Below are 13,992 nucleotides of genomic sequence, written 5' to 3'. Positions count from 1 at the left end.
AAAGAACGTAATGAGTTCAAGTGCTTTCTACAGGTGCAGATCTTTCACACAAAAAAAGCAAGGCACGAGTATAGGCGGCAGTGCGTGGGTACATTCCATAGGGTGCGGTTTCTGGTGGCTATGCTTGGCGTTTTGTCCATACCTTGAAAAAGTTATAATCGTCGCCGATGCCTTTGTCCTAAACGGAGAGATTATTATGGAGAGTCAGAACAAGGCAGATAATGGGCGTATGACAGTAAATTTCTCGCTTCGTTTCTGTACTGCACAGTCAGTCATTCACATGAGTGGTTTCTGCATTTGTTTTCAGGGCTTATTATTTTGGCATTGCTGAGGAATAGTAGATCGAAAAAATAAAGTGCGTCTCTAGAAGAAAGGAGGTACCTTGTAAAATAACGGTAAGTTTTCAGTGGAGTTTTCATGAACCAGACTAATCTACGTGGCCGCATATGATGGTTTCTTTGTTGCAGCTACATACTAAGGTCTTGCCAGCTGACGTTAAAAGAAAAATAACGCGAAGCAACAAGACCATTTGCAGAACACTTCCAAAGTCTATTTTATATAGACACGTTTTAAAGTGTGTACATTATAGATTTCACAAAATAAAACGTCATACTCCAAAGTAGAGCGGCTAGGATTGCCTTGATTTTCATACTTGTAATAATTTATATTGGACAACAGCTTGAACTCGGCTAGTTCTTTTGGGCATGCTTAAACAACCTGCACCTGAGAGCAAAGAAGCACTATTCATTAGTGAATAAATTATGCATTTGCTTTCAGGCCAGGCGGATAGCTGTCAGCAGTACAAAACTCTTACGGTTTGTGACGACTGGTGCAGCTGGAAGTGACACGTTAAGTGAACAGAACACTCCCCAGCATAATGTACAGCCGGCCAAATTTTTAGCTGGCGTGCGTGACGGCCAAGTTTTTGAAGCTCCGGCAGTTCATGATGGAGCAAACTTGCGAAAATATCAAATCTAAGAACAGGCTCACTAAGCCCGTATTTAATCTTGAGCTTTTCGTAAGTTTGCTTCGCCGCAAAGCGCAGGAGCGTTGGAGAAGCGGCCATCACTCAGGCCAGCTAAAGATTTGGCCGACAGGACGTGTAGTTTTCTGCTGCGTCAGTCGTAGCAAAGCAGATCTTAGTAATTAACCAAAATTTTCACACTTCTTGGCGACTTTTATAGTACAGCACAAAAGCATTACGCCATCTTACCTTGAGGAAAAGCGTCTGAACCTTTCCGCAGTACTTTCCTGTCTCCTCCTCTATGATCGAGTAAATGAGATCTCTTGCCGAAATCCGGTGGTAGGCGACACGCTTTCCGCCACTGATCATCCATACAAATACATCGGGCAGGGAATGCTGAGGCTGGGTTGGCGATAGGAAATGCAAAAAAGCAAGAGCTGACGCCAACACTTCACCTTGTATCGCATCGCAACGCTAGTGTGATAATAAGGACCTCAAATGATTCTTTCTTTATCTCATTCATCAAAATCTGAACAAAAGCGACACACTAAGCATCCTTCCAGTTGTTTCTAGAAACTAATATTAGTACTGTCGTGCAATTTAACGTTTGCCACCACTGTGTGCTTAATTTTATCAATAATATTAGCGATGTGAGCACAGTTGTGCGTTACAGTGATCATCTAAACTGTTCTCATCAATAGCTCTGCTTTATGGCTCTGTCCAGGACCGCCTTGAGATCTAAGTCTCTCTAGGGTACGGTCAATACTTGTAGCCGCCTTTCAAGACCCTCTGCTTTTCAGGGGCGCCATGAATGGTGCACTATATGGCCCAGTGTCAAACTATGTAGCCCGAAGACTTTGCCCACAATTGTATGTGTGCGAGGCACTTAAGTGATAAACATATAAACATGCTGAGGATATAGGTCTCCCTACGAAGTGTGTGTAGCGCTTCGATTATGACAACTTACTGCAAAAGCTCCTTGATTCACTCATTAAGAATATATAGAAAACAAATTTTGATTTCATGCTTCCAGCTGTGTAATGATGCGTATGGCGTTCTATATAGATGGATTGCAACGTGACATTCGCCTCCAGCAGCTGAATAATTTATGACTTCTCATCTCACTTGTGTCGGTTTGATAGCCAAGCCATGACTATGACATCAAAGTCAGTATAGGTTGAATGAGGCCTAGAGAAAACTGCAGTACAATCGCTGCTTCTTTGATCGTTGTGATTGTGGCTCTCGATGCAGATTGGTTCTACTATTGTATTGTATCGAAACAACGAAGCAGTGATTCAGTCGCACTTTTTTTCATGCCTCACATAACATATGCGGCACTTTTGAAGTTATAACCAACGCTCGGCAGTTGGAAAAGAAACCGAAACATGAGAAAATAAATTCGGTTAAAGATTATTTGCGTCCGTTGGCGGACAACACGTGCTAATGCATGTATGCTAATGTACTCCACATTATTACATAGAAGAAAGCAGGCACCCATATTTAGGGTTTTCGCCCAGTCGAAAAGTTCAACAGAAAAGTTTCTTTCATCCCAACAGATTTTCTGCAAAGTTTTTGACCAGAAACCAATAGTAACAACATATTTTTCTTGTGATTTGCAGAAAAATCTGCACAACCACTGACGACAAAAGAGTACTACAGTATTGGAGGGAAAATACAAAACAGTTATATATGTCGCTACGATAAAACTACCAAACATTTTGTCGTAGTTCTGACACGTTTCTGTTTTGTTTTTTTTCCACTGGTCACTTCCTAATGATGATGCCAGAAACAGACAATGCTTCACATATATACGAGTTGTTGGTCACTTAGAGACGAAGGTGCGGAAGTGAAGAAACACTGAAAATTACGTACGTCGTCTACGAGGTCGTTCAGCTTCTGCAGAAGACCGTAGGTGCTCCGCAGTTTTTCCTTGAACGAGTTCTTCGTCACAAGAGCTTTCATTGTCCTGGCCATGCTTCGAACGTGGTCCTGTGGAAATAAAAAAAGAAAATCACAGTTTTAGAAATTTCTGAAAGGGCAAAATTGCCAAATCAACCAAAGAAACCAGTCATTGAAAACGACTTGCTGGTAATCGCTTCTGTAACGTCTCTTCCACTTCAAGGCAAACACTAGCAATAAACCACACGGAAGATGAAACTGCTGATCACTGAAACAGTGAGTGCGTTAAAGAATATGCAATTACAAGGCAAACTGTTTGCAAACGTCAAAAAATTTTCTTACTGAAATTAGTTTTTACTAGGCAGTTTTATAGATGTTAACAACGCTTTCAGTTCTGTATTGATTCAAAAGCTGCCCACTCGTTTCTCTAAGAAGAAAGCTTCACAATCCAAAATTGACGAAGACGCAGCGTATTGAAGAAACACGTTTCCCAAAGCACCTGCAGTGAACATAACTGATAGCAAAGCAGTCGAAGAAAGCATTTGCTATTGCGGCATTTTCAGCTTTTCTCGGTGCTTGTACTAATTCCAGCCTGTCTCTGAAGAGAATTTCTTGCATTGCCCAGCAGCTTACCTTAAACCGATACAACAATTTTGGATGGCGTGTACTGCATCAGGTAGTAAATTCGCCATTCAAGGTTCTACTCAGAAAACAAACCTTGGAGGTTCAAGCATGGATGCGTTCGTAGATGTGGTAGTTTTTCTTGTGACATCATCTAGGGCTGCATTCTACAAGTTCTTTTCCCATTGCCTATTTCGCCTCCCATTAGTCCTCTCTCATAAGTCGCTCGCATATACCCGCGGCTTTCAAGCGTCTGTGGCAAGCGATCCGCCCATTCGGTGGTTGGCTGCAGGACCTCACCATTGACTGCCAATGGCCGCTGTATGCAGCCAATGGAGAGGCGGATCACCAGCCAAACAATGGCCGCGTCGCTTGCCACAGATGCTTGAAGCCCGGGGGTATATATGAGTTTCCAAATGGACGCGAAACGGACAATAAAACATGGAGAGCTTACAGTATACGGCCCCTGGTCAGCCTGCACCACCCGCTTTATCGAAAGTTTTACTGTGAAAGCAGACCGCTATGGTAAAGATTTAATCCCCGTCGTAGAGCTCACCGGCCGAGTGCCCACACCACTGAGCCACCACGATGTAAGATTTCAGGCTATGCCTTACATAGATTTCGCAAATATTGTTGCTCAAACCATCGGTCTTGTTTGCTGATTGATATCATCAAACATGAACAATGAAGTGGCAGCATTACTGAGACAACTTACCATTTCGCGTTGGCAGTGCTTCAGCCTCTCCTTATCTAATTTTGTTTTGCCCATGGGTCCTTGGCTCTTTGCTTGGCTAAGATATCGCCTGTGTGGAGAGAGGAAACAACAAATAGTGCAGGGTGCGAGAAGCTTGAACTTCCTGAATAAAATTATCCATGGTATTTCTGGAATGAACACAGAATGGGGACAAAAGGAGAGCTATACCCTTCAGAGCACCGATAGAGAACCAATTTCCTGAATATTTTTCCAGTCCTGTGCAGTAATTTTAATCATTGTAGGCTTCCGGAGTGACTCGGTTGCAGAGATGTATTTTTGTTTTCCCTTCACAAGACTCCATTTACTTTGTTCAGCAAAGTGAAATTATTACTGAAAAAGTACGCAGTGGGCTTTTTTCAGATTAAGGTGCATAGAACACTTGTAGAAGCGAAGACGAACGCATTTATCTCGTACAAGCGTTGCACGCAGCACACATTGGCTGTCAGAATAGCCCGAGAATTCTTAATGGCAATACGCATAATTAATCGTCACAAACGTCTTCTGATTCAATTTGCTCGGCAAGCAATATTGAATTGCTGCAGCCTAACTACCTACCTGTATTGACCAACCTGACGTTGCCTGGTTGACTTCCTTCCCGTTCTGTTCTGTCTCATTCTCTCTCAGTTTCAAATCTATGCGTCATAATCGTTAAAACTCTACTCGTCAGACAGCGTCAGCTGATGTTAATTAAAAATCTATCAGCGTTTGGATCAAATCGTTCCGTGCCCAGTTTTGCAATAAAGGGATATGGAAGAATAATAACTGATTGCAGCCAATGAGAATATAGCTTTAAGGCAGGGCCCCGTGTAAAACAAATGACATGCGGTTAAAAGGCATAGAGCCTACCATGACTGCCACGTACCCGCGGCTGAGCTGTGCAGCAGTATTCTGTGTAGCTATAACGAAGTAAGGCTTTCCGCTAGGCATTAGTGTAGCCTGTGTGCGTCAAGAATATGGTAACTGGCCGAATATTCATATTCTGTCTTAATCTTAGTTGACGCCGAGCCCTGCTGTTGTCTGGCCCGCTTCGACACTACTGAGTGGGATATGCTGGTTGTCTAGAGGTGTTGCCATGCCCAATCTCGACAGCAACTTTGTTGCAAGGCCCAAGAGAATTATGTGTCCGAATAGATAATCTTCCACTCTGTAGGACGTATATGTTATGCAGCGTTTGAAAGTGTTCTGAAAACAATGGTACTTTCGAGGCACTAACTCAAATATTTTCTACATAGAGGGCGTCTTTTTCAAATTGCGCATGCACTGAAACAACTCCAAGTATGGTTCATAAAGCTTTTCAGTCTAATCTTTATCGGAAGTAAAGCGCGTTTTCTTGTGTGCTGAGAACACCTTTGCGGAGTGGCATGTGACCATATCTGCTCATAATATATGTAACGTTCACTTAATTCAGCTCCGCACGACCCGAACCATTTCTTGCCCTTGAAGGAAAAATATTACTTTTATCGCATATGTGTTGTGTACTATATCTATGCCTCGCTCGTTACGGACAAATTACGCATGCACGAGAAGAAATGTGCACCACAACTATCTATGACGTTAATCCACAATGTGGTTCGATATAAAGCACAGGTGTGGGGAGTAGTTTTCGTGCACTTTGAATTCTTGACGTCATTTTACCTGCGTCTACATGACTACTGCTCCTGATGTTGCTTGGCAAAGCTCTGTGTTCTGTTTCTATCTGTATAAAGCTTAGCCGACAGTTCAGTGCCTATCCTCTTGTGTCCTTCTCGTTTATTTTATTTGGCGCGGTATGTTTCCTCAATACGACGTTATACCGACTTGCCCATCTATTTGCACTTCTGTCATGTACAAAAACGATTTTGCGCAAGTGTGACTGATTAGCGGCAGACTTACTCGGCTCCAGTGTAGAGTTCTTCAAGGACCCCTCTCAATCGACGGTCGGTGTGGGACTTCTCAAGGCGTATCATTTCCTGAATGTCCGCTAGACCGGCTTCCTATTAAGAAAGAAGAGGAACAAACGCAGATGACTTAAGGTACAGCTCGTATTCCTGAGTAAGCCACAGCCGTTACGCGCCTCCAATGGCTGGCAGAGTTGCTCATGCTCTTACATAGCCAGGCTCGTTCAAACATCATTTCTTTAAGAAACGGATAATTGTCCACAAAGAAGCTTGCCACTGTCGCAAAGCTATCAGTAAAAAAATCGAGCTTGTTCTCTGGCTTTTCTTCGCGCACTGTAGAGTGCATCGAAACGTTTAGCGCTCAGTTACAATCCTTGTCCTGCACAAGAGGACTACTTTGGAGAAAAAAACCTTCAAGATCTCGTTGAGTAGTGGTCGCCATTCCGTCATCAGCGCCTGTGGATGAATAATTCGTACTCCACAAGACTCTCTCCTGATCGAATATTGCCCGAGGTAGCCAGACGCATGAGGTCTATGTTTTCCAATGGCGCTTTCTCCCTTTAAACACATGGCTGAAGAACTGCCAATGTTCCACAACAAACTTTTCCATCTCCTTTTTCAAAATAACAATAAACTTCCTTTCTGCATGATGAGTGTACAATCTTGGATGCCAGAGGTGTTTGTGCGTAGGGAAGTTTGACGTAATCGTTCTCCTTACCAATTTTTCTTTCACCCTGAGGATCATGTTGGAGTTGTACAGTCGTCTTCGATAGTCCTGCCACGAGCTTTTCACCCATAGACACGGCTTGTTGTCACCGTAAGGTAGGTGGTAATAATATCTGTGAGAAACATGAAAAATGTTTAAACAGGCGCTGAAAAGAAGCACTTTGTTATCATTAGAGTTAATGATATCCATTCACTGACTGGCCTCATAAGGCTATAGAAATTTATGTCGACGGCATGGCCTACACGAGCAAAATGAAATTTAATGAATGCTGCAAGAAGTAGAAAAAGCAGACTATAAAAACTACACCGCCTACAATGTCTACTAATATTTACAGAACAAAAACATACCAGTTGGTCTGCAATGTCATTAAAAGAAATAAACAATATGTTTGCATCTTGTTTTATATTTCTGTGATACAGTGTCTGCTGTAAATGTTCGCATAGCGGTTTACATCTTCCCGAAACAGAGAATGTAGTAAATGGCATATAATAACAGATTCACTCGTGAGAACTCGTCGTGTTATCAGGAGTGTAATTACTGCTACAGTAGTCAGCATCACAGTTTAAGCACTGTTCGGTTTGTGAACATGCGTGCATCCATGCAGGGCGCTTTATGCGTGCGGTATGTTGAACTGCCCTAACTGCCGCACTTTGTGAGGCCTAAAGCTTTAAAAACTTTTTCCTTGGCATTCCCCGCCCCATTTATGTATGTTGCAAAAGAAAAGTCTCAATTTAATGTATCAATCGAATCATTTACTGTGTGACTAAATTTTACCGATCGAATATGTGAATGTAGGAGAGCGAGCGATTCATTGAGTTAATGCTTCATTGAGCTAGTGCGAGTCAGTAACTGATTGGCTTATTTATTGATTGAATGATTTATTGCTTGATTGAGTGAGCGAGCTTGCCAGTATGAGAGCGAGTGAATGAGTGCGTGAGTCAGTTAATTAATGGCTGAGTGAGTGAATAACTGGGTCAGTGAGTGAATTATTGAGTTAAGTTAGTAATTGAATGGGTGAGTTAGTAAATGAGCGGCTGAGTGAGTGAATCATTTGGTGAATTATTGAACAAGTGGGTGAATGAGAGAATGATTCAGTGAATGAGTGGATGAATCAATGAGTTAGACTGAATAACTGAGTTGGGAATGAATGAATGTGTGAATGCGTGGGTGAGTTAGGGAAGGAAATGAGTAGGTGAGTGAGGGATTTTTGTGATTGTGCGAATAAGTGGGTAAGTGAATGAGACTGGGTGAATGGGGGAGCGAGTGCGTGAGTGATTGAGGTAGGATTGAATGAGAGTCAGCGAGTGAGCGGGTGAGTATGCGACTCAATTAGTGAGCGAGTGAGTGTCCCCACCTGTCCGAAGTGACGGGCTTGACGGGGTGGCTGGTGGAGTGTGAGATGACCGGGTCGACGACCACGGCCTCCAGCGAGGCCCCGTCAGCGCCGGCAGACTCAAGCGAGTCATCCTTCCACTTGCTCGCGCCGTCCAGCGTGTTGCCTGAGTTGCCTGCACACCAAGATAGCCACAGCGTGATGCGAACGCAAAATGTACGCTCAGTTTTACCTATGATAAGGTCTCACTCTTTTGTGGAGTCTGCCACAAAACGACGGTCTGTCATCATAGAGGAAAATTAGCGTACCTGTTACTCCCGGCCCACCCTGCTTTGATATAGCTTCCTCTCAAACAACCCGCTTGACTTCTTCAGCGCTTCCTGAAAATGTGAGCCTCCTGCAGACAACGTATTTTTTCCACAAATTTTGCTTTGTTTCTTACTCATCGATGTGTTTTAATAGTTTCGCCTCGATCTCCTTTCAAATGAGTCTTGGGCCTCTCGAACCTTTAGGAGAGTTCTTTGCGACGGTTGCCTACTTTCACGAGGTTTTCGGGGAGCCAGTTAAGAGCATTCCTGCAAAAGATGTCACGAAAGTGACACTGACGTCACCATCCGGCCCCAGGTGATGAAGTCGATGTCACCGCAAGAAAGCGACCGCGAGCTTCGATTTCAGTTTCTTGCCCTCGTCTCCAGCATACACAGTAATCTCGAGGGTAAAAGAGATGAGGGACTTGGTAAATAATATATTGATGAAGTCACGAATTGTAGCAATAAATTTTTGGACGTAACTGCTCTACTGCGCAAAGACAGAACAATGGAAACGGGATGCATAGTGCAAGTGGGTTCCTCATTGAAGTTGTCTCGTCCTAGCGCTGTTACTCCACTTCGACCAACATGTACCAACCAGCCCGAATGTGCCCTCTTCTGCAACCATCTAAAGCATAGCACGAATGTAATAATCTTCGGTGAGAGCAAGGAGTAAGTCACTTTAGCGATTACGAACGTGAAGCATAAACAGAAAGTGTCAAATAAGTATATAGGACACTGATGTTTTCCGAAACATTAAAGTCTTACCCTGACCTTGATAAAGGTTTTCGCGAATAGAAACCATAAATTGCTAATCTTCTTGCCCGGTGTTTTTCTAGAACGTGCACATGCTCACTAAGGGCTTTATTGGTTTTAAAATCCGGCTCTCGTAATTGAAAAAGTGTGGCAGGTAAGCGCTCATTTCCTTTTAGGTTGAAGACGGCGCACTCTAAGAGTGATACCGCATTTTTCTTTTATGACCGAACACTTCAGGCTGGAATACGGCGTGATGCAAAAATACTTTTGTACAACTTTCACCCATGTTCACCATTTGATGTAGAACTCTCTAACGCTCTGTCAAAAAAAGATTTCCGGCGAACGTCCTTCAGAGACGGTTTTAATTCAACAAGCAACAAGCGCAGACAATGGAAGGGCTTCTTTTCTTACCTATGCTCAGCTCAAAGTAGATGGGCTTCTCTCCGACTTTCCGGTCGATCATAGAGGCTTCTAAAATAGCTCCGAACAAGAGAAAGTTCTCATTCTTAGAGTAGGAAGCCTGGAAGAGAAAATAAAGAAAGAAATGGTCACGGTAGGTGCGTGCCCATAACACACACACAAAATACCTAGCACGTTATTATGGAGAGGCGACGCTGACATGAACACGTGAATAGGGCGTCAATTGGGAGCTTAAGAAACATACATGGCTGAGTAGTGCGAACGGAATGATATTTTATTTTTGTTTTTAGCACCAATGAAAGAAAGCGTGCAGCTAAGGCGTTAGGGAGTCTTATTAAGAACGTAAAAGTGCAAAATATCATACTACTTACGAATGTTCTAGACTTATAGTCGAGCTTGAAGGCAGGTTAGAATTTAAAGATGTCTTGTGCTAAGAACAATGGTATACTAGTGATATATAAGCTCACAAACCACCGAAAGCGTGCTGATATGGCAAAAGTTAAGAATAACAAAAATAAGATTCAACGTTGACGCTTGGTAAAACTTGGCTCAGTAGAGAAAGTTCAAGGTGTTAGATTTATCTTTCCAAAAATTGTTACAGTATATTCGGACAACAGGAACGCTGACACTGCAGCTATTGAAGGGGCCTGGGGCCTTACAATGTTGTTTGTACTTACACATTTGCTGATATCTAACAAGTTTAGGCGAAGTCTCATTGCTCCTCTCCTTCACAGGAGATTTCACAAATGCCAGTAAGCGTCAACAAGTCTTACGGTGGCGCGGACAAAAACATAAGCGGAGTTACGTATATTTCAGGACACACTGAAGTAGTTTTATGCATGCTCGGAACCGTGAAACTAACAGAAATAAGCGCCTATTTGAGCGACGAAAGCTTCAACTTTCTAGTGTGCTTGATTCATCCTGCATTTCAGTCACGCTACAAATATCAAAATATAACCTCCTGAATAATTAAAAAAAACCATGACACAATGTGCACCTCGACTCTCGGGAGGTTGTGTGCATTCAGGAGCAAAGCCAGCGACTCGTCTGTTTGAATATCATTCGTGGCGCACAGTTCGCAATGGGCAATTACCGATTGTCTAAAGAATCGAAAACCAAAGCTGGTTTCTTTCAACCAGCCGTAGTTCGCATACTGCTCGGAGTTCTATCTGTGCCAAAAGTTTTTTGATGCAGCCTGCCATTCTGACAGGAAAGCTTCGAGTCTTTCGGACGTGTTGGGTTTCATTTCCGTCTTCACGTTCTGACAATGTTAATCACAGTTTTCTAAGATTAGCAGCTAAAGGCATCACGTGTTTGCAACACCGTATTTTCACTTCCTATGCAATGTCGCTAGTTACGGGGTGCTCTTTCCCTCTAGCAATTCTAGCATGGACGAGGGAGGCATCAAGGCTGGCTAATGGAATAGAGCAACGAAGGAGGGCCGTGAGAGGGGTTTCGGTTTGCTGCAACAGTTTCATATGGCTGGCATCGATATCAAGAAGGCAGAGGCGAGCGACAACAAGTAACAGTAATAAATAAGTTACCTGGGCGAGTAATATCACGGCGCAAAAGGTCTTCTTTTAGGGCAGTCACAAACTACGAAAAGTTAAACACAAAATTCACTCACGACGAACTTTCGAAAAAAAAAACTTGAAGAAAGACGCACGTTTGCACTGGGAAGAAGTGCTACATTATTCTCGAACAGAAAAATGCGTGATCTCGCTGCCAGAAAATTCGCCTTGACAGCCTTTTGGCAATCCTTGTTCTCGACTTTTCTGGTTAGGCAATACATATTGTGGTTTTTATTAGGACAACAGATATCTGAGCTTGAGAGCGATGCGGTAGATTCAGTACTCAGCCATGTCGCCGCGTTTTTGTACAAGCAAATTTAGAGAAGTCCGTGCATTCTAATTTCCGAGTGCAGTAAATAGCCATGCGTTGTTAAAAGTGAATCTGCTTAGATTTATTGTTGCTTCTCTCGCAGCCCAAGATGTCGGTCTAACACGTATGCATACATTAGTATCTATTGTAGGTACGTCTAGGGAAAACGCGAAGGTTGGTTTATTTAAATCAGAAACATGTAAAGTGGAGCGCAATGCGTTGCCTAACGAATAAAATGACGACGGTTTATGGTTCTCTGGGTTTAATGCCCTAAAGCGAATCAGGCTACAAGGGAGGCTGTAGAGGAGGGCCTGCAGATGATTTTGGCTCTCTGGGGTTCTTTAACGTGCACTGACATCGCACAGTACACGGGTCGCTAGCATCCATCTAAATTCGACCGCTGCGGCTAAGATCGCACGCACGGCTTTCAGGTCAGCAGCCGAGCATCATAACCACTGAGCTACACCGGCGGCTACAGAGAAGACGAAATCTAAAGTCTGATGAAAACTCGTCTGGTCGGGTAGAAGATTCATGTATGAAGAAAAAGGAACGCCCACCAAAAGGTTGTTTAAAACGAGACGTTTCGGCTTCCATACGAAAGCCTTGATCACTCTACAGAGAAGACCAGTTTAAATACTCCGGACATCAAATAGAACACATTTTAATCAAAATAGAAGCTCTAGATATGTTAATGTTTATATCAAAATCACCAAACAAAAGAAAAAAGAATAAGGTATACGTAGGGTATTTAACCGCGCAAAATGTTCGGCTACCTACGGGCAAGGAATGACAAAATTATTTTTTGATGACCATTGACTTGAGTCATAAACTACAATAAAAAACCTCTTTTTCGGTAGAAGTAGCTTTTATGCACATAATATATTCGTTTTATTCTTGCGCCAACTCTTTTTGTTCATCTCTTGTCTACATCCATACGAGACCCAAAAGCCTGCAGCTTCCGTGCATCATCTGGATACTTAGAAAGAGAGCTCACGAACATAACGCGGGATATCTCGCGAAGATAACGAAAAAAAGCAGACTACTGAGACCAAAAAATGCGACATGCATGTAAACGCTCCAAACAAAGCTCCCATAGGCGCAAACTGTTCTGTAAACTTGCGCACCTCGTTTACGGGCGGGGTGGGTTCGAGCTCAACGCTCGATTGCGTCATGTCGAGTGCGTCGAAGATCTCAGTGCGCACAGCGATGAGTAGCCGTCCACGGTACATCACCCCTTCGCCTAGGCCGTCGTTCAATGGGGCGTGCTCTTCGAAGAGAGACTTCTCGCGCGTCGAGCCGTACAGGTAGATGAAGGAAGGGCCGAATGTAGGAAGAAAGCCTGCGCCGGAATGAAATACGAAAGATGTTTTCACCAACAATTTCAACATTCCTCCCCAACCATGCACTCACGATCACGTGTATACACGATACACGTGTATATCTGTGCTATATACACGATCCTGCTCTTCTTTTCTCTTTTCCACCGCAATCCTCCTTTCCTTCACGGCACTGTTTAGCTGTGCACACACAGTGGAAGAGTTACCGCACCTCCCCTTTCTTCGTAATCTTAATCTAACCTGAGCCTGCATCGTACCTTTGTCGCCTTCGTTGGCGATCTTTGACATCTCCAGGAAGTGAGTTGCTACCACGGTGTCGTTCACGGCGTCGTTGTCCCTCAGCTGGATCTTGATACGTTGGCACAGCGGTGGGAACATCTCCGTGAAGACAAGCTGCTCGTTCCACACGGGCGAGCAGCAAGATTTCTTGATAGTCGTGCGACCCTGTAAAGCGTGCTTCTTTTCAAGTAGTCTCTTTTGCAGGAGAAGCTTAACTTCTGCACCCGAACTTTGTATGCCTGGATTGAATTGACAATGCTTCATAATAGATTAGTGCTTTCTCTGAGCTTTCTGAACTTGATTTTTTTAGGGGGGGGGGGGCGTCAGTTACACTTTTCATTTCTCATAAAATGTGCGCTTAAAGGAGCAAAGACACCAAGTCTTGGGGCGTTAGCGTTTTTGTCTCTCCTGACAACGGCGCACAAGCATTAAAAACGACATAACTAAAGAAGATACGCTCGGAGTCATCATATCTTGTTGCATAGAAGTTTTCGATGGAGCGCTTTTGTATCGTTTTCGGTAGACAGCGCGGTTAAAGAGAGTGCACAGAGAAGCGACAAGCTCTTGAACGCTCACAGAACAGGGTTTCATCGTCTTCTGGCAACCATCAGGGCCATAATTTACATGTGCTCACAGCAGACCCTAGCCCGGCATTCGTGTCACTTTTCAGCGAGCTATATGTGGCTTATAAATGTTTTTTGCGCATCTTCTTTGACGTTTCCGCTCAACGAAGTCAAAACTATGAACATACATATCGCGCTTTAATAACTTCTTCCCACCCAATAGAACACATATTTTCTAATCCAGTTTTCCCTAAGGTCCTGAGCTTCGTTGTT

At 43.5% G+C, this 13,992-nt stretch overlaps 1 protein-coding gene across 1 annotated transcript in view; it reads right to left on the bottom strand.

Annotated features, from left to right (window-relative positions):
- mfr (ferlin family C2 domain-containing myoferlin misfire) overlaps positions 1–13,992 on the bottom strand; it is a 321,798-nt gene that overhangs the window by 54,581 nt on the left and 253,225 nt on the right. Inside the window, exons 15-23 of the mRNA XM_077639248.1 lie at positions 13,135–13,321; positions 12,665–12,879; positions 9,651–9,759; positions 8,197–8,350; positions 6,834–6,954; positions 6,111–6,211; positions 4,200–4,287; positions 2,837–2,953; positions 1,214–1,366 (exon numbers count right to left, since the gene is read on the bottom strand). Coding sequence (XP_077495374.1) covers positions 1,214–1,366; positions 2,837–2,953; positions 4,200–4,287; positions 6,111–6,211; positions 6,834–6,954; positions 8,197–8,350; positions 9,651–9,759; positions 12,665–12,879; positions 13,135–13,321 — 1,245 coding nt within the window. The remainder of the gene's footprint in view (positions 1–1,213; positions 1,367–2,836; positions 2,954–4,199; positions 4,288–6,110; positions 6,212–6,833; positions 6,955–8,196; positions 8,351–9,650; positions 9,760–12,664; positions 12,880–13,134; positions 13,322–13,992) is intronic.

Source organism: Amblyomma americanum, chromosome 10 (genome assembly GCF_052857255.1).
Source record: "Amblyomma americanum isolate KBUSLIRL-KWMA chromosome 10, ASM5285725v1, whole genome shotgun sequence".
NCBI lineage: Eukaryota > Metazoa > Arthropoda > Arachnida > Ixodida > Ixodidae > Amblyomma > Amblyomma americanum.
This window is presented reverse-complemented; position numbering and strand designations above follow the sequence as displayed.